The sequence below is a fragment of the Vulpes vulpes genome, chromosome 2 (genome assembly GCF_048418805.1).
Source record: "Vulpes vulpes isolate BD-2025 chromosome 2, VulVul3, whole genome shotgun sequence".
NCBI lineage: Eukaryota > Metazoa > Chordata > Mammalia > Carnivora > Canidae > Vulpes > Vulpes vulpes.
The window spans coordinates 64,099,749-64,123,152 of record NC_132781.1 but is presented as its reverse complement, the minus strand read 5'-3'; the positions used below and the strand labels follow the sequence as shown (position 1 = coordinate 64,123,152).

The 23,404-nt window shown below is 34.9% G+C and overlaps 1 protein-coding gene across 2 annotated transcripts in view; it reads left to right on the top strand.

The window, feature by feature from the left end:
• DCK (deoxycytidine kinase) overlaps window positions 1-16,215 on the top strand; it is a 31,210-nt gene extending 14,995 nt beyond the window's left edge. Inside the window, exons 3-7 of one of the 2 annotated variants that reach the window (XM_072748835.1) lie at window positions 7,076-7,185; window positions 8,226-8,373; window positions 9,956-10,071; window positions 10,853-10,943; window positions 13,968-16,215. In XM_072748835.1, coding sequence (XP_072604936.1) covers window positions 7,076-7,185; window positions 8,226-8,373; window positions 9,956-10,071; window positions 10,853-10,943; window positions 13,968-13,994 — 492 coding nt within the window. In that variant the 3' untranslated portion in view covers window positions 13,995-16,215. Of the gene's footprint in view, window positions 1-6,991; window positions 7,186-8,225; window positions 8,374-9,955; window positions 10,072-10,852; window positions 10,944-13,967 lie in introns of both variants that reach the window. The other variant, XM_026003505.2, reaches the window with a different exon arrangement.
• The last annotated feature ends 7,189 nt before the right edge of the window (window positions 16,216-23,404 follow it).

Genomic DNA, 23,404 nt, shown 5'->3' with positions numbered 1-23,404 from the left:
TGAAGTAATCCCATTTAGAAATTGAGCTAACAATTTGCAAACATAAGAATTTTATCTTTTGGGTCAGATCATGACTAATTTTATCTAGCATTTGATCTGTAATTATGATCACAGAGTATTATGTGGGAATGTGTGATTGCCTTTCCTCCAAAGTTTAGGATTATATCAAGAGTACATTTTGGGCTCCTGGCTGGCTCACTTGGTAGAGCATGTGACTTTTGATCTCTGGATCATGAGTTCCAGCCCTGCATTGGGTGTAAACAACAACAAAAAAATCTTTAAAAGAACTATTATATTTATCAACATGAATTTAACAATTTCGAGAAATTTTAAAGCTGTGAATGTTCATTGATTATGGAACAAAATCACACTTTAAAATTTGGGTCTAAATTTTTTTTTTTCTAGTTTTAGTTGATCCTCATACTAGTACATATAGAATTGGTAAACAAGTCTGTATATACATATTTTTCAGGATTTTGGTTCACCTCTTTTCTGATCATATCTAGTTATGTCAGCTTCTTGTTCATTTTAGTTAACTGTAGCTAAATTTGCTAAAATATAATTTACAAGTCTTCATTTGCCTTTTTGTCAGTCACAAGGAAAAGTGACTTATACAAATTCACCATTTAAATCACTTGTCAAGAAGTTGGCTCAATTTTATTTTCTCCAGAAAGCACTAGAATTTGAAATAACCCTGATAGGTATTTTTCAAATTTACTGATTATAGTAATGAAGTTCCATTTTTATAATACTTTAAAATTAGGGGTTTGATTGGACATTTTCTACATTAATTATTTAGGCTGATCAGAATATATAACTATATATTGTTATATTATTTAGTAAAGATTTATTTGAAGTAGATACTATATGTGTGAAGTTTTTAGGAAGTAAACTGCTTATTGAATCCTAGGAGTTCTTAATTATTTTAAGATATAAGGCAGCATCATTTAAAAGCTAACTTTATTTAAATAAGCAAGTGCATATACACTATATATATATGTGTGTGTGTGTATATATATAAAAATATATATGTAGTCTATGATTATTGAAGAACCAAAGACTTTTAAGTAGATCTATTAATATTTACTATGTTAGAAATTTAACTTGAAACACTTAAAAAATTTGCCAGCTAATTCATTTAAAAATCACAGTTGTAAGCCCATTACATGTTAACTAACATAAATAACTATTTTCCCAAAAAAAAGAATTTAGTGAGGAAAGTGAGATTGTTTTACATTTTGCATATCTTTTAATGTCTGACTTATTAGCAAACCTGAGTTCTCATATCTGCTTCTACATTCCAACTGTTGCAATATCATGTGTTATGTAGCATCTAGAAAATTATACATTCATAAGAGAATGAGAATGGAAAAAGGTACATTTGTTACTAAAATCTTTTTTTTTTTTTTTAGGCTTGTAGACCCCTCTCAGGATCTCAGGAACTCCTCAGGCATTACCCTGCCACACTTTGACAACCTCTGTTCTAGATAGTATCTTTAATCTGTAGAAAAAAAAAGACTCAAAAGAAATTCTATAGAAGGGCAGCCTGGGTGGCTCAGCGGTTTAGTGCTGCCTTCAGCTCAGGTCGTGATCCTGGGGTCCCGGGATTGAGTCCCGCATCGGGCTCCCTGCATGGAGCCTACTTCTCCCTCTGCCTGTATCTCTGCCTCTCTCTCTCTTGTCTCTCATGAATAAATAAATAAAATCTTAAAAAAACAACAACTATAAAAAAAAAGATTCCTTAAAAAAAACCCTGCATCCAAAAGATTAGTAATTCCACTGTGCATCACATCTGGTTTGTGTTCATATTTCTCTATTGTCTCCTAATTTTCTTATAGTTTGTTGATATCAAGAGTCAAAGTTCACATGTTATATTTGGTTGATATGCCTTTTAAATTTTAATCTATTGGTTCCTCTTCCTTTTTTTTCTTTGCAGTTTAATACTTGAAGAAACTGGGTCATTTGCTCTTGTACACTTTCCACATTCTGGTCTTGGCTGAGTGCATCTCTGTGGTATAGTTTAACATGTTTCTCAATCTCTGTATTTCCTGTAAATTTGTAGTTAGATCTTCTAGAGCTTTGATTAGATTTGGTTTTAGTTTTTTTTGGCTAGACTTCTTAGGTACTGATGTGTATTTTCTTTCACATTTCACCAGGAGCATGTCTTTTTGTGATGTCAAAATCGATTAGTCTGTTCAGGATTTGTCAGCTTATAAAATTCCCTCTTAGTTTTTCTCTAATAATTTTAGGATCTATTGCTAATTTATGCCCTAATGTAATATATCGTTCGGTGTTGGAAAGGTGATATTCTAATAATCAAGGTTGTTAGCTAAGATTCTTCAGTCAAAGAAGACCATTTCCTCTTCTACTATTTCATTAACCTGAAGTAACATTTGTAAAGAAAGGGCCAGAATAAAAAAAAGTTTTTTTCTCATTAATCTTTTGTTTTAATGGGTCTTAAAATTCTGTGACAGAATTTTGGTCAAGTGGTTTCCATTAAAAAGTACTGATTTTAAAAACTAATAACTTAGAACTGCCACACACGCACACACACACACACACACACACACACAACCAAATGGTCCACAAAACAGTGTCCTTTCCTTCTGAAGGTTTTACGATGCGTTGTCATCATTAACCAGACTTTTACTATTAAACTTCAGTGGCCCGTTGACCCAGTCCTGAGACCTTCTTCCACCACTGATTGAGACTGGGGTGCAGGTGTCGGGGATGATATTCATTCCGCCTTCGGAGCTTTCTGGGCAGACCTGGTGACTTGGCCAGCCCCAGCGGCCTTCTTGTCCACTGCTTTGATGACATCCGCGCAACCGTCTGTCTCATGTCGCGAACAGCAAAACAGCCCAGAGGAGGACGGTCAGAGAAGCTCTCGACACACGTAGGTTTGCCAGGAACCATATCAACAATAGCAGCAGCCCCAGATTTCAGGACTTGGGACCATCTTCCAGCTTTTTTCCAGAATGATGATCTGTCTTCTCCTTCAGCTCAGCAAACCTGCCGGCGCTGGGAGCTGCATGACCATCAGCACAGGTGCCTGTCGAGCACCGACCTGGCCTGGGTGGCTCAGTATAACCCCCTGAGCCGGGAAGCTGCTGCTTCCATGGGTGGGTCATTGCTGCTGTCGCCGGCCACGTTGCCACGACGAACATCTCTGACAGATGCGCTCTTGACCTTGAAGCCCACGTTGTCCCCAGGAAGAGCCTCACTTCATGGTGCATTTCCGCAGACTTTCCTTCAGTTGTAACATTGACCGGAGCAAAGGTGACCCCCGCGCCAGGCTAAGAGCACCAGGCCCGCTCGGCCCGGGGCCAGCACCGACACCCCCGGTGCTGTGGACGTGCTGGAGAGGCAGGTGCGAGGCCTGTCGGGCGGACGAGTCGGCAGGACGCAAGCCCGGGCTCCAGCAGTGTGGCCCGCAGGCTCCCGTCTTTACGGGGGACTTTCCGTCCCTGGAACCGAGGCCTGTGAGCGCTTGGCTCCAGCACGTGGTCCCCATTCCAGCCAGAAGCTGGCACCAGTGCTCCTGTGTGGGGTTGTAGCCAGTTTTCGGAATGTAGGTGCTGATTGTTGGTGTTAACAGAAGGATTCCACGGAGCCACCCCACAGCCGGAAGAGATAGGAGGAAGTTGTTAAGGAAGGCAGAATACAATTTTTTATTTTTTTTCTCTATAAATTTCCAGAATAATTAATTGGTGACCTAGCAACCTCTAAAGATGTTTAGAGAGTTTTTTCCCCCCTGGTTTTCTTTAGATTATGAATTTATAAATGTATGCCTTCCATTCACCACTCCTTTCAGATGTTCGAAGACTCCTGTCTTTTTGACAAGTGGAAGCCCTTGCCCTTGGTACAACCTCAGTAGATTTGGATAGTTTACTTGTTCCCTGGAACAAGATGTATTAAGCTCATCTTGTACATTTCTTTCTTCAGGCATAGAATCAGGTATATGACCCTAATTCCTTTCAGTGGGAAATGGTATTTAGACATAATCTGGGTGACACTTATGTTTATTTCTGCAAGCTTGTCATTGTTTATAGTCCTTTTGGTGGGCAGAGTTAGGAAAACTGTATCTTACAGAAAGGAAAATAATTCATGAGTTCTAGATGCTAGTTCAAATTCCTAAATAAGATTACAGAAATTGGAGTACCTGGGTGGCACAATTGGTTGGGCATCCCACTCTTGGTGTTGGCTCAGGTCATGAGATGGGGCTCCGTGTGGGGCCCCACATGCAGCACAGAGTCTGCTTAAGGATTCTCTGTATCTCTCCCTTTGCCTCTTCTCCTTGCTGTCCATCTCTCTCTATCTCAAATTAGAAAAAAAAAAGATTACAGAGATTTTACTTTATTTTTCATTCTGTATTTTTTTTCTTAAACTGGAAATATTGGTTCCAACAATGTGATTATGAAATCACAAAATGCTGGGGAGACCTTGCTCTGTTTTATTAAGAAGATAGGCTCCAAATGCCTTAAGGGGCCCGCTAGCTAAACAAATAAATCAGGCCTGTTGTGAGAATCAACAGGAAATATGTTAAAACGGAGGCTGAGAAAATGGAGAGCATATGTCCCACCTGATGGAAGCATGTGTGACGTGGCTATAAGTAGTTTTTACTTAGAGAAAATACAGACACAGTATTGCTTGGTTTTCACAATAAATTTTTTTTTTCATTTGAGTATAGTTAATACACTATTAATGTTACATTAATTTCAGTTGTTAGCATAGTGGATTCAACAAACTGTATCTTGAACTGTGCTCACCACAAGAATATCTACTGTCTGTCACCATACAACCTTATTACAATATCATTGACTATATTCCCTATGCTGTGCCATTTTTTCTTGTGACTTACTCATTCCAGAACCAGAAGCTTATATCTCCTACTCCCCTACATCCATTTTGCCCATCCCCCATCCTCCTCTTCTCTGGCAGCCATCAGTTTGTTCTTTGTATTTATAGATTTAATTCTGCTTTTTGTTTATTTTTTATTCATTTGTTTTTTTTCAGATTCCACATATAAGTGAAATCATATATTTGCCTTTTTCTGACTTATTTCACTTAACGTAATACCGTCTAAGTGCATATATTTTTTTGAGTTAATATTTTTGTTTTCTTCGGGTAAATACCCAGTAGTGGAATTACTGGATTATAAGGTCATTCTATTTTTAATTTTTTGAGGAAAGTCCCTACTGTTTTCCACAGTGGCTGTACCAATTAGCATTCCCACCAATAGGGTATGGAGATTCCTTTTGCTCCACATCCTTGTCAATACTTGTTATTATTTTTTATTTTAGCCATTCTGACAGGTATAAAGTGATATCTCATTGTGGTTTTGATTTACATTTCCCTGATGATTAGTGATGTTGAAGATCTTCTCATGTGTCTTTTGGCCATCTGTATGTCTTCTTTGGAAAAATGTCTATTTAGGTCTTCTTCCATGTTTTAATCAGATTGGGTTTTTTTTATGTTGAGTTGTATGAGTTTTTAATATATTTTGTATGAGTTTTTAATATATAATCCCTTATCAGATGGATATATCATTTACCAATATCTTCTTCCATTCAGTAAATTGCCTTTTTGTTTTGTTGATAGCTTCCTTTGCTTTGCAAAAGCTTTTTATTTTGTATTGCAATCTCAATAGTTTATTTTTGCCTGAGGAGACGCATCTAGAAAAATGTTGCTATGGCTGATGTAAGAGAAATTACTGTCTGTTTCCCTTTTAGGTAGTTTTATGGCTTCAGGTCGCACATTTAGATCTTTAATCCATTTTGAGTTTATTTTTGTGTATGGTATTCGAAAGTAGTCCAGTTTCATTCATTTACATGTAGTTGTCCAGTTGTCCCAACACCATTTACTGAAGAGATGTTTTTTTTTCCTATTGTATATTCTCACCTTCTTTGTCATAGATTAATTGACCATATAAGCGTAGGTTTATTTCTGGGCTCTCCTCTTCTATTCCTTTCATCTATATATCTGTTTTTGTACCAGTACCGTACAGTTTTGATTACTACAGTTTTGTAGTTTATCTTGAAGTCTAGGATTGTGATAATGTTACAGAAAGATCCAAGTTCCGCTGCTCATTGCTCAAAAAGCCAATACTCAAGATGAATTTTGATTGATAATATGAACTTTATTCAGGAGGTCCACCACCTGGGGAGAAGGTAGAGTCTTGTCCAAAAGCCGACTCTGAGATTTCTGCCTGGCCCAAAGATTTTTAAAGGAACTTTAGAGCATTTAATCTGTAAAAAGGGAGCACAGTGGTCTGTAACACTTTTTGATTGCGTGTAGACTCTGTGGTGCCAGCTATAGATATTATGGTGGTTGTGATTGGTGCCCAGGGTGGCGGGGGAGGTTGTGCAGGAGAGTTTAGTTCTGAGTTTTTCTAGGAAATAATAAACGATCTGTAGATATGCCAAAAAAGTTAACTGATCACTAGGGCTAAAGTTGCTTGCTAAAACTTACAGACTACTAAACTGTCTGGAGGGGCTGAGGCCATGGATTCAATGTGATTTTTCTTTCTCATGATTGCTTTCGCTATTCAGGATCTTTTGTGATTCCATAACAAATTTTAGGATACTTTGTTCTAGTTCTGTGAAAAATGCTCTTCTGGTTTTTGCATTTTTAAAAAGAAGATATAAATCTAGGTGTATTATGTGAAATTATTTAGCTTTTAAATATTGACAACTAATTCCAGTTTTTAAAAGGGCCAAACAAGTATTTTCTGCCATAGGCTTTTGTTTGTGACTTCTTGTGGAAAAGCTCTAAGGAACTGATGGTTAAGCTGGCCTTTCAAGTTCTTCTAGACCTCAGGCATCCTGAAGAATACCCTGGGAAAGAGCAGGAGGAAGAGGACTTAATCATGTTGATTTTGCTAATTATGATGCATTTTTTTATCTAACTTCTCTTTTGGGCTTTTTAAAAAATTTAAATAACTATTGATCATTCATTTTGCTCTTTGTTTCTTTTTTCAAATTCAAAATAGGAACTGACAACATCTCAGAAAAGTGGTGGGAATGTTCTTCAGATGATGTATGAGAAGCCTGAACGGTGGTCTTTTACCTTCCAGTCATATGCGTGCCTTAGTCGAATACGAGCCCAGCTTGCCTGTCTTGATGGCAAGCTCAAAGATGCAGAGAAACCTGTATTATTTTTTGAACGATCTATATATAGTGACAGGTATATATAAATGAGTTGCACTTGTCATTTTGGAATCATGGCTTGGAACTGCAGCTTTTTTTTTTTTTTTTTCTGTTTCCTGGTAATTAAAACAAGGCTGTTTTGAGGATTTGAAATGCAACATTACCTTTAGCAGTTTAGTAATAATGGCTAATGCCATTATTAATTATAGGGAAGTTCTAGTGTTAATTAAAGTTGCTAGCTTCCGTGGAAACTTTAAGGAATATGATAGCCATCTCATTCAGATTTGCAGAGAAGTATTTTTTTCTTCTAACCTTCTTAAAATCCTCATCTCCTCTGGTTAAATGTGGATCTGTACTCTGGACTTGCATCTTCAGCAAGATCAAAAATCTCTAAGGGGGGGATTTTTGATCCTAGAGTTACCCTGCTTATGCAAAGATTCTTTTAAGCTAGAGTTGGCTCAGAACAAATGTTCTCAAACTTTGGTCTCAGGATCCCTTTTCATTTTAATAATTATTGAAGAGCCCAAGAGCTTTGTGTCTTATTGATATTTATGTTATTAAAAATTAAGATTGAGAAATATAAAGAACATTTACTAATTTATTTAAAATTAGTAATAATAAACCTATTACATATTAGCATAAATAACATACTTGTAAAGTTATATTTTTCAAAACAAAAGAATTAGTGAGGAGGATCATTTTATATTTTTGCAAATCTCTTTAATGTCTGACTTAATAGGAGACAGCTGGGTTCTCATTTATGCTTCTGTATTCATCTGTGTGCCATGTTCTTTTGGTTGAAGTATAGCATATACAGTAATCTGGCCTCTCATGGAACCCTTGAGAAGATCTTGGGGACTACCAGGGGTCCTTAAACTACATTTTTGAGAACTGCTGGCAAAGAACATATTTCCTGTAGTTGGAGATATTCTGTTGATTTTTTTCTGCTGTCTAAGGCATTATCTGCCATGGATCTTGGGAGAATGTTCCATGTCCATTTAGTAGATTTACTTTCTCTTTTCTGTTTCTTTGTGTTTTTTGGAAAGGAATTATGTGTTGATATAGACTCTCTTTCAGGTATGTCTTTGCAGCTAATCTGTATGAATCTGAGTGCATGAATGAAACAGAGTGGACAATTTATCAAGACTGGCATGACTGGATGAATCACCAATTTGGCCAAAGCCTGGAACTGGATGGAATCATTTATCTTCGAGCCACTCCAGAGGTGAGACTCAATAAAAATTTGCTTGCTCCATTGACAATTTAATATTTAGAAATCCTTTTGGTGGCACGCAGTGAGGGCAGTTTAGTTGAACTCCACTCCCTTACTCTCTACCTCTCACATCCAAATTAGAAACTCATATCTGTGGAGATAGAAGCATTCTCTTTGTCAGCAAAGTAGAAACCCAGATTTGGCAAGTTGCTCTTTTTAGGTCTTTCTTTGTACTTCCTCAGTTTTGTTCTTCATTATTTCTTCCTAACTTTTGCAAAGTCTTTTACGTGTTACAGCTAGATTGAAATTTTGCTTGAGTGACTGCTAGAGTATAGGCATCTTGGTGTGAGACGGGGTATTTTAATTACTGTTGGATTTCCATTGCCTAGAACAGGACCTAGATACATAGTAGGAGCTCAGCAAATATTTGTGAATGAATTGCAAAGTTGATGGAGGTCTGTTTCAAGAAATCTTTTATGTCTGTTCATGGCTTGGACTGGATAGCAGCTTTAGTTGAGAAGAGACTTAGAGGGCTCTTTCCATTTTCAGTTAAGGGAGCTTACTTAAAAATGTGCCTTTCGTGATCGGTTATAATATAACTGTTCTTACTTATATATGAAGTTATGTAATGAATCCAGGAAGACCAAGTGGATGCCTTTCATAAAGCTAACCTAAATAAGAGCTTATATTTATTAAATTCTAGATTTGGTGCTTACATTCCAGTTTTTCTTTTTTTTATTCCTGTCTTCCCTAAGACACAAAGAAGGCTCTGATGAATATAAATGTCATGAATCTAGCCTGAAAGAATATTATGCTATTATTGAAGCTGAATTTTTAAAGAAACCAGGTTTCTGATTCCAAGTGATGACTTTGTTCTTTTTAATATAAAGGAAGCTTGAATTTAACATCTATTTTGAAATTTACTTTTGTTTTTGAGAATAATTTTTTTTATTTTAATTACGAAAATAGGGACGCCTGTGTGGCTCAGTGGCTAAGTGTCTGCCTTCCGCTCAGGGCATGATCCTGGGATCTGGGATTGAGTTCCATGTTGGGCTCCTTGCAGGGAGCCTGCTTCTCCCTCTGCCTATGTCTCTGCCTCTCTCTTTTTCTCATAAATAAATAAAATCTTAAAAAAATTACAAAAATAGTAAATGTCAATATAGCACATAAAGAATACTAATAATTTCATTTTGTTAGAAAGTATAGTCAGTATCTTAAAGTCTAACACAAGTCTAACTTTTATTTCATCAGTATTATTTATAATATCTTTTGATTGTAGGATCATGTAAGTATTTGAAAAGAGGATTTATAATACATTTTGAAGCATTTACATTTTACCAAGCTTATTTTGTACAATATTTTTCAAGTATGGATCCCATAAGTTTACTTACTCTAAAAGTACTATTTGGTTTAGAGTCATCAAATGATTGAAAAGCACATGAAGGGAAAAATGAACTATTTCAACTTTCTAGAAGGAATAAATGGCAATTTTGGCTAGTGTAACTCAAGAGACACAAGAGAAGAAAAATTTAACGGCAACAGGCAAGAATAATTATTCCTTGCCCCTAACCTCTTTCTTATTGTTTGCTTTTAGAAATGCTTGAATAGAATATATTTGCGGGGAAGAAATGAAGAACAAGGCATTCCTCTTGAATATTTAGAGAAGCTTCACTATAAGCATGAGAGCTGGCTACTGCATAGAACACTGAAGTAAGACTTCCTTATTCTTATTTACTATTTAAAGACCTTTAAAATAAAAATTTAATCTAAAACGTGTACAGATTTTCATTTTCAACCATTTTTATTTTAAACTAGTATTGTAAGATCTACCAGAATTAGGTGTCAATTGTGATTCTTTTTATTGTAATGAGATCCTATCCTATTTCCTTAAAATTTTTATGGCTAATCTTCCCCAGTGGTATTGATAGCATATAATTAAGTGATGAAGTAGGAAATATACCTGTGTATGTTACTTAGGTACTCTCTTTCAGAGAGAATTTAAGATAAGATACTTCAAATTTATTTTTTAGATCAAGGCTTAGGAGGTTGTATAACACAGTTGTTAAGAGCATGGATTTTGTTGTCATTAGTCAGATCTTGGGTCAAATCCAGACTGACTTGTTAGGCATCCTCTGAGCCTCAGAGTGGCTTCCCTGAGCTTTAAGTTTTCTCATCTTCAAATGCAGACATTCCTTATTTTATGTTAAGATTTTGGTTTTTGAGGATTATATGTCATAATGCCTAGCTTTATATATTTTACATTGAGATTTTTAGATATTATTAGTATATAGTAGTAAATCTAGGGAAGGAAGAAGGGGCTTCCAGATAAAGTACTTGCAGAATAAATTTAATATAAAATGCAGAATAAATTTAATATAAAATGATTGACAACATTTTGATATTCCAGAGATGGTATAAGAATAAGTTTTTAGTGTTTCTTTTTTCTTTATTGCTTTTTAAAATTCTGTTCACCTCTTTCTTTTTAAAACAGAACCAACTTTGATTTTCTACAAGAAATCCCTATCTTAATTCTGGATATCAATGAAGACTTTAAAGACAAACACGATGGTCTTATTGAAAAGGTATATTTATACAAAGACTAACATTTGTCTTGTCTAGAAAAGTGTTGTGACTTGTGGGAAAACAATTTTCTAACAGGAAAGAAAACATTATACTGAGACCGTTAAGAGCTTTAGAGGGATTTAGACTTTATTATTTTTTTTTCTTAAGATTTATTTATTTATGATAGGCACAGAGAGAGAGAGAGAGAGAGAGAGGCAGAGACACAGGAGGAGGGAGAAGCAGGCTCCATGCTGGGAGCCCGACGCAGGACTCGATCCCGGGTCTCCAGGATCGCGCTCTGGGCCAAAGGCAGGCGCCAAACCGCCGAACCACCCAGGGATCCCGGGATTTAGACTTTAGATTCTAATCCTAACTTGAGATTCTAGCTCTGTGGCCTTAGCTAAAATGAGGAGGTTCTTTTATCCTTCTGTCCCTTTATCTGTAATACAGGGATGATCACATTAACAAAAGTTCTTGCTCCCCTCCTCTCCTCTGCTGTTTCTTCTTCTTCCCCTCTTCTCTATATCATCAATCTTTAGGTACTTGAATAATGAACTACTTGTGAAATTAAATTTATCTTTTTTAACTTAATTCAGTATGAAAGATACTTGAAGTTGTAGGATAAAGATTTCATTCATTTTTATATTAAAGTCTTGAAATTAAAGGACTTTTAGTTTTGACTTTCTATGGGACCTTGTCAGTGATGAATTGGCATTGCCTGATCATTGAGTCATTGTCTTAATCAGACTTAATCTGTCTTCTACATATTTGGGAGCTGACTATATTCTGTTAATGAGTGGTGCCTGTACTGATAAAGGGACTGGAGAAAACCTATTGATGTACACTTGAGAGAGAATAGTAATGGGAATTGTATAATAAATATCCTACTATCCATGTTAATTAACTTAGTGATGATCCAAGATCTAAAGATGAAGCCACATTTTTTTTGGTTTGTTTAGTTTTGAGAGAAATTTGATTTTTTTTCTCCTTCACAAAATGTCTGTTATTTACTATAGTAGGAAGGTGACGTTCATAAATGATATATCTCAAAAATTTTGAAAATCTCAACACTTATTATTAACTACTCATATAGTTGTTTTTCCCATGATATATGTAAAGTAAAGCGTATCTGGAAAATTCAGATGACCTCTTTGTATCATAATGATGTTAAAAATATAGGATATATATGGATACCTGGGTGGCTCAGTAGATTAACCGTCTGCCTTCAGCTCCAGTCATGATCCCGGTATCCTGGGATCAAGTCTCAGGTTAAGCCCAACATTGAGCCCCACCATGGGGCTCCCTGCTCAGTGGAGAGTCTTCTCCCTCTTTTTCTGCCCCTCCCCCTGCTCATGCTCACTTGCTCTCTCTCTCTCTCTCAAATAAATAAATATTTTAAAAATTTTATTTAAATTCAGTTAATTGGGGCACCTGGATGGCTCAGTGGTTGAGTGTCTGCCTTTGCTTCAGGTCCTGATCCCAGGGTTCTGGGATTGAGTACTCCTGCATCAGGCTCCCTACAAGGAGCCTGCTTCTCCCTCTGTGTATCTGCTTTTCTCTCTGTGTCTCTCATGAATAAATAAAATCTTTAAAAAAAATAAAATTAATTAATTAATATATAATGTATTATTGGTTTCAGAGGTAGAGGTCAGTGATTCATCAGTCTTTTTTTTTTTTTTTTTTTTTTTTTTTTTTTAAATTTTTTTATTTATGATAGGCACACAGTGAGAGAGAGAGAGAGGCAGAGACATAGTCAGAGGGAGAAGCAGGCTCCATGCACCGGGAGCCTGACGTGGGATTCGATCCCGGGTCTCCAGGATCGCGCCCCGGGCCAAAGGCAGGCGCCAAACCGCTGCGCCACCCAGGGATCCCTCATCAGTCTTATATAACACCCAATGCTCATTACATCATGCGTCTTCCTTAATGTCCATCACCCAGTTACCCCCTCCTCCACACCCCCTCCCATCCAGCAACCTTCAGTTTGTTTTCTACGATTAAGAATCTCTTATGGTTAATTAGCTTCTCCCTCTCATTCTGCCCTTACCCCTGCTCATGCTTTCAGTCACTCTCAAATAAATAAAATCTTTAAAATATTTTATAAAATATATAGGATATGATTCATTTATGATACTATGAAACTAAATGAAATACAATTAAATCAGCCATTGTAATACTAACAGCCAACCAATATTTTAACTGAGTGAATCTGTAAAACCACTTTTTAACTTTATCTAATACTTATGTATTTTGACTAAGAATCGTATATAAATGTTATTGTTTACCTTTAATTAATACTAGTAGTGGGCTTTCTTTTTTTCTTATTGAAATATGTAACTGACATACAATGCGATATATAGTTTCCGGTGTACAACATATTTATTTGACAATTCTATATATTATGCATTGCTTACTACAACAAATGTAGTTACTGTTATTATGTAACATTATTACTATAAGTATTTTTTTTTACTATAAGTATTTTTAAGATATTATTTCAAGGCAACAATCTTCCTTTCTTCAGAAGAATTATGTGTCATCTAGAATTTATAGAGAATAGAATCTTTTTGCATTGTGATATTGGTTAGTTGATTAGGTTCATTCACAACTTATATGACCTTTCCTTGCATATTAACATTACAGATATGTATACATGACTCATATTTGTGCTTCAGAAGTATTATAAATTTTACATGTCTGGACCTTTCAGAGTTGTTTAAACCATCACAATTTCTAATACTTTTGGTGCTGAAGCTGCGTGTCAGTGGTCTATGTTATTATAAAGAGACTGAAATTTGTGTTATGGCTGTTATAGAACTGTATGAATCTTAGATGAAAACTTAATAACTCCTGTAATGACATTTTAGGTCATTTATCTTTTACTACTAAGATATTAATATATCTTTTGAAAATAAATACTATGGCTTTGTGATGGAGTTACTTAGTACAATTGAGGTCTTCAGCTGTTATATACTATTAAATAGAGATGGATATTAGACATTTCAAATTAGTCAAGAATTATATTAATATTTATTTCCTCCCCTCAGGTCAAAGAATTTTTGAGCACTTTGTGATTTTGCTGAAGACTAAAGGCAGCCACGTGATTCTAGATACTTCAGCTTTGTGTATCTTCATAGCTCAATATTCATACAAGTCTCTAGAAAACTCAGGTTTTTTACCATTTTTGTTCCAAGAAAAAAATTGTTTTGATGTATTCTGTATAAAAGTTTATGAGCAATTTCATTTCTTTTTGGCTTTTTAAAAATAAAGACATCGAATTATCTCTCACAACAAGAAGTCTGGAGGTAGATGGTTCCAGAGTAAGTACTGGCTGAACTACATCATGAAAGGACCCAGCCTCCTCCTGTCTTTCCCTTCTATTACTTTCCTAGGCAGGTTGGCTTTTTTTTTCTTCCCCCTGGTGCTTCTTATTTCACTGGTGAACAGTTACTTAAGTGGGAACTTTAATGTTACGTAGTAAGTGTTAGTGTGTGCCATATAAATAAATTAATGCACCGATTACAAGTTGGAAAGCGGAATTTAAGAAATCCCAAAAAAAGGATTATGAAGTTTTATTTTAAATACTTTTGATCAAGCGTCTCTCCTTCCATCTTAATTTATGTGGAAGATAAGACCACTTTAGTATTTAATCACTTCATTGATATTTATGAATGTATCTATAATTCATTAATAAAGGAGCAGGTCAGACTTTGTTCCCATTTTGTAATGGCATAACCTATCTTATAAGTAACTAATCTTTATTCTGCTTTTGTTTTTACATTTGTGGTATGGGTGAGACTTATCTTTTTGCATGGGATTTTAGAAGATTTGAGAGGAAATGATAACATGTTTCTGTATTTAAAAGATAAGTGTAAAGATTCAATTTATATGGAGCTTAAAATAGCTGCCTATTTTTTTCTCAGACCATTCTCTTAGAGTGGATATTAAACTTATAGTTAAAAGATTGGTTTAAAATATGATTGCCTTTAATTTGTTTGAGGTGAAAGTATGGTTTTCCCTAAGTTTCTTTCCATTTTTATTGGTAAAAATTTAGTGGAACATAGCAAGGGATAAGTTTTTCCATTTTATTTTTTGTCGACTCTACTGGGAGTGAGTAGTTTCTCTTCTTTACCTTTATACTTACTTGAGAGGTCAAAAGAGAAACTGAAGACAAGGTAGATTATCTTCTTAGATGCATCATCTCTTTTATCCTAGCTCTTACTTCCTTCCGTACCTGCTTTCCTTACTGTCTGGATTAATTAGGCAGCCTGCTACTTTATTATTATTTTCTGTTTTTGTTTTTATTTATTTTTTAGTAATTTCTATACCCAACGTGGGCCTCCAACTCATAATACCAAAATCACGAGTTGCACACTCTTCTGACTGAGCCAGCCAGGCACCCTGACAGCCTGCTGTTTTAAAGCTTAAATGAAAGTCACACATTTCTACTTTTGAGAACATGATCACTTTTCACTTCACAGTTTGCTTTGCTTCTCTGTAGGGGTTATACCTTCAGTTTTTTCCTCTTTTATATATTGTGTATCTTGAAAATATTATCATTTTTGTTAAATATATATTAGGAAACATGTAATAATAAAGAATACAAGGGGGTAGAATAGTTGTAATTTTTAAAACTCTGCATGGATTCATTTTAGGTCTGTAGGTAAAGGTTTTTCTCAAGTTTGCTTAGTTAAGGTGTGCAGTGTTTTTCTATGTATTTAACCTTTCTACTTGATGTTTTAGAAAAATTCTGTTTTTGAAATGAGAAGAGTCACTTTGACTTTGAAACTATCATTTTCCTTTTTAAAATGTAATTTTTTGTTCTGTGTTTTTGATAATTAAAGATGATAATTTTGTAGGTTAAACATTGTAGATGCACTGATCTTGAGACTTTGTCTCAAGTCCTATACTCACCACGAATATTGAAACCATTTCATGATATTGTATGGGGTTTTTTTTGTCTGTATTTGATACAAATGAATTTGTTTACTAAATATTAGTTTAGTAAATAAGTGTAAATCTCATGAACTGTGATGGAGCTATACTCATTGAAATGATTATATCTTTTTAAAATTAAAATTTATCCTACTTTTGAAGAAAAATTATGAATATGGTTTAAATAAATAACATCGATTCTGTTTTAAGTGAAGACATAATTTAGAGATTTTTAGTAACTTCTAGAAATGTTTGATTTAATGCCTTTTTAAAATCTGTAGAATTGAAAAAAACCTTTAAAAATTTGTTTGTTAAGATTCACAATAAAAGCTGTACCATTGGTGGGTACAAGAGTATTGAGCCTAGTGGTCTGCAGTATCTTTTTTTATCCTATTTGCCATATGAGATCATCTTACATCAGATGTAAGGACTAATTTTATGGACTAATATATGGACTAATTTTTATTGTTCGCTGTTTTAATAAGGTAATTTTAATTGTGCAAGACATTTCCTCATTCAGAGTAGTCTCATCTTTTATGTCCGAAACTGAACACATATACTGAACCCTGCTAAAAATTAGATCTCTCATATTTTAAAGGAGAAAAAGTCCCAAAGTACTTTTTATATAAAAATGTAAATGTTATTACCTCCAGAATGCTAGACTACAGACCTTATTTGGATTGTATCCGTCCTATCTCTCTCTCACTCTCTTTTTTTAATAGACTTTATTTTTTAGAGCACTTTTAGGTTCATAGCAAATTAAGTAGAAAGTAGAGTTCCCACTATACTCTTTTCTCCCATATTTGTATGGCCTTTTCCACTATCAACATCCACCACCAGAGTGGTACATTTGTTTTATTTCATTTTTTAAAGATTTTATGTATTTATTGATAAGAGACATGGAGAGAGAGGCAGAGACATAGGTAGAGAGAGAAGCAGACTCCCTGTGCAGAGCCTGATGCAGGACTTGATCCCAGCACCCTGGGATCACGCCCTGAGCCAAAGGCAGATGCTCAATCACTGAGCCATTCAGGCGTCCCGGTACATGTGTTTTAATCAGTGAACCTACACTGACACATTATCACTCAAAGTACGTAGTTTACATTAAGGTTCATTCAGTGTTGTGCATTTGTGGGTTTTGACAAATGAATAATGACATATATCCACCACTGTAATGTAATACAAAATAGTTTTGCTGCCTCCAAAATCCTCTGTGTTCTCTTCATCACCCCTATCCAACCTCTAGCCACCACTAATATTTTTATTGTCTTCATAGTTTTGCTTTTTCCAGAAAGTCATATGGTTGGAAGCATTTAGTATGTAGCCTTTTCTGTTAGGCTTTCACCTAGTAATTTGCATTTCTTTTCCTCCATGGCTTCTTTTCATGGCTTGATAGCTTGGTTTTTTTTTTTAGGACTGAATAATCTATTGTCTCCATGGATCATAGTTATCTACTCTCCTGTTGAAGGACGTCTTGCTTGCTTCCAAGTTTTGGCATTTATGAATAAAGCTGCTACAAACATCTGTGTGTAGATTTTTGTGTGGACATAAGTTTTCAGGTCACTTGGTGAATGCCAAGAAGTACAATTGTTGGATTGTATGGTAAGAGTGTTTTAGGTTTTTAAGAAACTTTGTAATGGTCTCCCAAAATGGTGGTATCATTTTGCTATTCTACCAGTAATGAATGTGAATTCCTACTGCCTGGCAACTTTGGCAGTACTTGGTGTTGTCAGTGGTTTAGATTTTGGCCATTCTAATAGGTCTATGGTTGTATCTCATTTTAATTTATAGTTTCCTCTAACTAGGGGTGGTGGAAGGGGAGGTGGGCAGAGGGTGGGGGTGACTGGGTGACGGGCACTGAGGGGGGCACTTGATGGGATGAGCACTGGGTGTTATTCTCTATGTTGGCAAATTGAACACCAATAAAAAATAAATTTATAAAAAAATAAAACATGAAAGACAAAGAAAATTATAGTTTCCTGATGACATAATATCAATCATCTTTTCAAACATTTATTTGCTATCTGTGTATCTTTGATGAAGTATCTGTTAAGGACTTTTGCCCATTTTTAAATTAGTTTGTTTTCTGGTTGAGTTTTAAGAGTTGTTCATATACTTTAGATTACAGTCCTTTATCACATGTGTCATTTGCAAGTTTTTCTCCCAGTCCAGTCCATGGTTTATCTTACTTTTTTTTTAATAGATCTTATTTATTTATTCATGAGAGACCCAGAGAGAAGCAGAGATGCAGGCAGAGGGAGAAGCAGGCTCCCTGTGGGGAGCCCGATGTGAGACTTGATCCCAAGACCCTGGGATCACGACGTGAGCCAAAGGCAGACGCTCAACCACTGAGCCACCCAGGCGTCCCTATCTTATTCTCTTGACATTGTTTTTTACAAAGCAGAAATTCTAAATTTTAGGGAAGTCTAGTTTATTAATTATTTCTCTTATGGATTATATCTTACTTTCTTATTTTTAATTAATTTTTTGTCCTATATCTTGTGTTGTTTCTAAAAAGTCATTGCCATACCCAAGGTCATCTAAGATTTCTCCTGTGTTATCTTCTAGGAGTTTTAGAACCATGCATTTTACATTTAGGTCTATGATCCATTTTGAGTTAATTTTTGTGAAGTGTGTAGGGTCATTGTCTAGATTACGTTTTTTTTTTTTTTTTTTTTTTTTTTTGTATGTGAATGCCTACTTGTTGCAGCACCAAAGATGACCTTTGTTTCATTGTATTGCCTTTGGTCCTTTGTTGAAGATCATTTGATTGATCTGCTTGTCTCTTCTTTTGCCAATACCATACTGTCTTGATTAGCTTTATATTAAGTCTTGAAGTTGGATAATCTGGTGTTTCCTGGAGGCCTGAGCTACTTAGGTTTAATAATATTTTGGAGGCTTTTTGAAGCTATCCTTATGAGGTTTTTTTTCATTTATTTATTTGTACAATGAAATTTTTTCTCATCTTCAGTTAGTTCAATTAATTTTTTTCCTTATTCATTGTAGTTCTTGCAATCTTGTCTCTAATTAGGAAATACATTAGTACTGAGATTAGTAATGTCAATTCCAGTCTTCCCTCATAAGAACTGTTCAGTTAACACCATTTTGCTATGTCTTGGGAAGTTCTATCACCTTACAGACAATCACCCTTTTTGCTCTTGGGTACAAAGGCTTTCTCTTTTCCAAAATACACTAAACAAGAATGCAATAAAAATCAATATTTAAGCATTACCATCTCAAACAAAAACATACTAATATACTTAACATTTTCTATACAGAGGTTATCATTTTGAAAATGTGAATTATGTATCAGGTTATTTTGCTCTGTATAGGTATATCAAATGAGAAGAATGTACAGGATGCATCTTCTAGGACTCTATTCTGTTATGTGTCAATGGCATTTCCATAGGTTTTGAAGTTCCCTAAATTTAGGGTTTTTTTTCTGTTGTGTTGTAAGTTTTAAGTGCAGTTCGAATGCAAGATAACTATTAGCCCCCCAACGGTGGAAAATTGATGGGGGAGAAAGCAGAATTTATCTTCCAAAGAATAATTCCTTTATTTCTTTCCTCCACTAACCACCACCATCAGGTTTTCCACTTTGGCAAGTACAATAAACCTTTTTTTAACAATATATTTTATGTAAGTCTGTATTGTTTATTGTTATAAACTTGTTCTTATTATTCAGTTGATTTTTTTTCGTATCTTGGTATATTGTATAATGGTATGTAATATTATGTAATATAATGTAATCTTGGTATGTAATATAATGTGTCCAATTAAAATTAATGGGAAAAGTTTTCAAAAAACCTTTTCCTTAGTGACCGTGCTTTCAGGAATAAAGACAGTAAGTGAGGGATAGGTATATGTAATATAAATTTGAATAAATTTTACCTAGTCTCCTCCCACCATTATTTAGATTATTGTGGCTGCAGCTCTATAATTGTATGTTTATTGACTTATAAATTCCTTTTTTATTTTTTTAAGTGGCCTCCACACCCAGGATTGGAGCCCAGCATGGGGCTTCAAACTCATGACCCTGATATCAAGACCTGAGCTGAGATGAAGAGTCAGGTGCTTAACCAACAGAGCCACCCAGGTGCCCTGAGTTATAAATTCTTAATATGATATTGATGTTCTCAGGATATATTCTATCAATGAAGATGTGGATTTGGTTCAGGGATTTCACAAAAAATTAACACCCAAGTTCTTTGGCTGGTTTTAAATTGATAAATATTGAAGTGTGGTTTTTTAAGAATTAAGTCCATCCTCAAGGGAGTTTATTAGCAATATGGCTATCCTTTGAATTTACTTAATTTTAGTTCTATGCCTAGTATATGATAAATACTATACCAGTTAGTATCCACTGCACTAGGATAAAAGGTGACCCTTAGAAGTCAACCTAGGTAATAGTACTTTGGTTTTTGGTTTAGGTTTCTTTTTTTTTTTTTTTAAGATTTTATTTATTTATTCATGAGAGACACACACAGAGAGAGAGAAGCAGGCTCCATGCAGGGACCCTGATGTGGGGCTCGATCCCGGGACTACAGGATCACACCCTGGGCCAAAGGCAGGCGCCAAACTACTGAGCCACCCAGGGATCCCTAACTAAAACCCCTGTTTTAGTTTTTATCATGAGCTTAAAAATGCTTTATATATAGAATAGTAAGTACCATAAGTAAGGTAAAAGTACCATCTAAGATATTATAAAATCCTTTCATATACCATCTTCTAGCCTTACAAGTCTGTAGTAGACAGAATTTACCACCATTTTACAGATGTGAGAGGCTAAAGAATTTCTCAAGATCCCACAAAAATTAACAAAGCGAAACAAGAATCCAAATATTTGACTTTATCATGTGGGGTCATTTTATTTAGTCAATAGTGACTCTATTTTTGCCTCTTTTTTTTTTTTTAACCTTTGCTCTTTGTATCTAAGGTCATTTTTCTTTTCTTAATTATGGGCAGTATTTAATGCCTGTTTCAAATAGCAATTTAAGAATAAAAATTTGATAACAAAAGTAGTTAATAAAGCCCATGGTTATTTCATAGTTAAATCAGTAGTTATAGTCATTTGCCACATGAGGTCATTATATACTTGATTCTTCTACTCTGGCTATAATCCAAGCAAAATTATTTTGATGGTGAGTCATTGGAAAAAGATAGGAGTTGATGAAAGGTCTTTTGTATTGCCAGGGCAAAAGCATTAATTGATTAATAAATATTTCATTGATATTTTATGTGTTCACATGTAGGGGGAAGAAATGTGCTTTTGGATTAAATATAGGCAAACAAAAGGCCTGTTAGAATTATTTTACTATAAGAAAGTCCACCATAAAACTCCCTTCTGCTTCTCTGAATATTCGGTTTAGGAATACCAGTTGTTTCTTTTATGGAATGGTACTTGGTTAATTATGCTTAACAGGTTGATAGGGAATTTAATATTCTAATGTTTACTCATTAGACTATGTGAAGGGCTGTCTTGCCAAATTGTTTTCCATTTATTTAGCACTTGTGTATACAAAGAAGCATGCATTCATTTTTATTATTCTCTCGAACTATATGGAACTCAGATGGTTATTTTTCTAGGAAAAAAGATTTGCTTAACAAAACCAAGACCAAGAAAGTGATTGGATAACAAAAGTAGTCAAAACCTGGTCTTTGATTGATCCATCTTCTGAAATGTATCACCTTTAAAAAAAAAAAAGATTATTTATTTGAGAGAGAGAGGGAGATAGCAGGTACAGTCATGTAGGGGGGGAGGGACAGAGGAGGAGAGAATCTCTAGCGGACTCTCCACTGAGTGCAGAGCCCGAAGCAGGCTCTAGCTCACAACCCTGAGATCATGACCTGAGCTGAAATCAAGAGTTGAGTGCTTAACCAACTGAGCTACCCAGGCACCCTGAGATATATCACCACTTAATGTTAATTGGCATAACTTCAAAATGTTGGTGGTGACACTGGTGCTTTGGTGGTATTGAATATATCAGTATGTCTGTGTATGTACTGTTTTTACCATCATCGTTAGTTTAAAACTAACATGGTTCATTCAGAGGTAAAGCCTCTCCTAAAATTGCAGTTTTGTCCTTGCTGTTATGGTCAGCTAGAGTAGAATCACTTTATGCTAAAAGAGTAAATTAGGAAATTGGCTAATGTTACAAAACAATTTATGTTCCACTTGGCATAGAAATGCTATTTTGTTATGTTATAAAGTGCTTAGAATACTAGCTATCTGATGTGGGAACAGCATAGCCAATATGGGCATAAGTTATCATTTTGCTGATGGTTGACAAGAACTGGTTGTTGGATTAGTTAATGAAATAAATCTGTTAAGTAATAATTAACAGACTGACCTTAGACAATTGAATATTGTCCTCTTCAGAATAGTTACTTTGAGAGACTATATGTTTATCTCAAAGATTCTGCCATTATTCAAAACCCTCTTGGATCTGAGTTTAGAATTTGAGTCATATAAAATATGATTTGGGTTCTTTTTTGTGTGACTGGATATAGTGTGTATGTGTGTTTGTTTATGACCATAAATCATTGGGGACAGTTTAGTGAATAAAATGTATAGTAAAACAAAAAAAGCCACTTTGGGCCATGAAAGATGGTAAGACACTTAGATCTCTTTTCTCGTTAAGTTTATGAAATACATATGAATGAAATTTATGTTTTTTGCTAAATCAAATGTATTGACTAATGGCAGACTCTAGACTGAATATATAACCTCTTTTAAACACCAAAACATGTCCTGTTATGTTTGCATCTGGTATGCACCGACAATCATTATTAAGTTAGAATTTATTTATAATATTTTTTAACATCACAGTGTTAATATTGGTTAAGAATACAGGGTCCTGGGCAGCCCCGGTGGCGCAGCGGTTTAGCGCCACCTGCAGCCCAGGTCGTGATCCTGGAGACCCTGGATCAAGTCCCACCTCAGGCTCTCTGCATGGTGCCTGCTTCTCCCTTTGCCTGTTTCTCTATAAATTAAATAAATAAATAAATAAATAAATAAATAAATAAATAAATAAATAAATAATACAGGGTCCTAAGACAGACTGCTGGCTTCTAATCCTGCCCCTGTCACTTACTGTCTAATTTTGGGTAAGTCATTATAACCTTAGGCAGGCAATATATTTTAATTTCCTTATCTATAAGAGGGACATAAGCAGTAGTATGTACCTATAAAGTTGTGTAATGTGTAGTATCTATAAAGCATTTAGAACAATTCTCAGTAAATGTTTTCATTCAGTGTCTTGGTGGCTAAAAGCATCTGGAAACTTAATAATTTTGTGGAATTATTAGAAACAAATGACTATATCCACTGTATTTTTTTAAGTGGAATAGTTATAGTATGATCCCCTTTCTTTCTCTCTCTCTCTCTCAATAGATGGATAGATAAGTAGTTACAGAGATAAGTCTATATCTATCCATTACTATAGATAGTATATACCTCTCTCTGTCTATATGTGTATTTACATACATATATATGTGGTATGTGTGTATAGTATATGCTTCTGTAGAGAGAGATTCACCAACCTTGTGG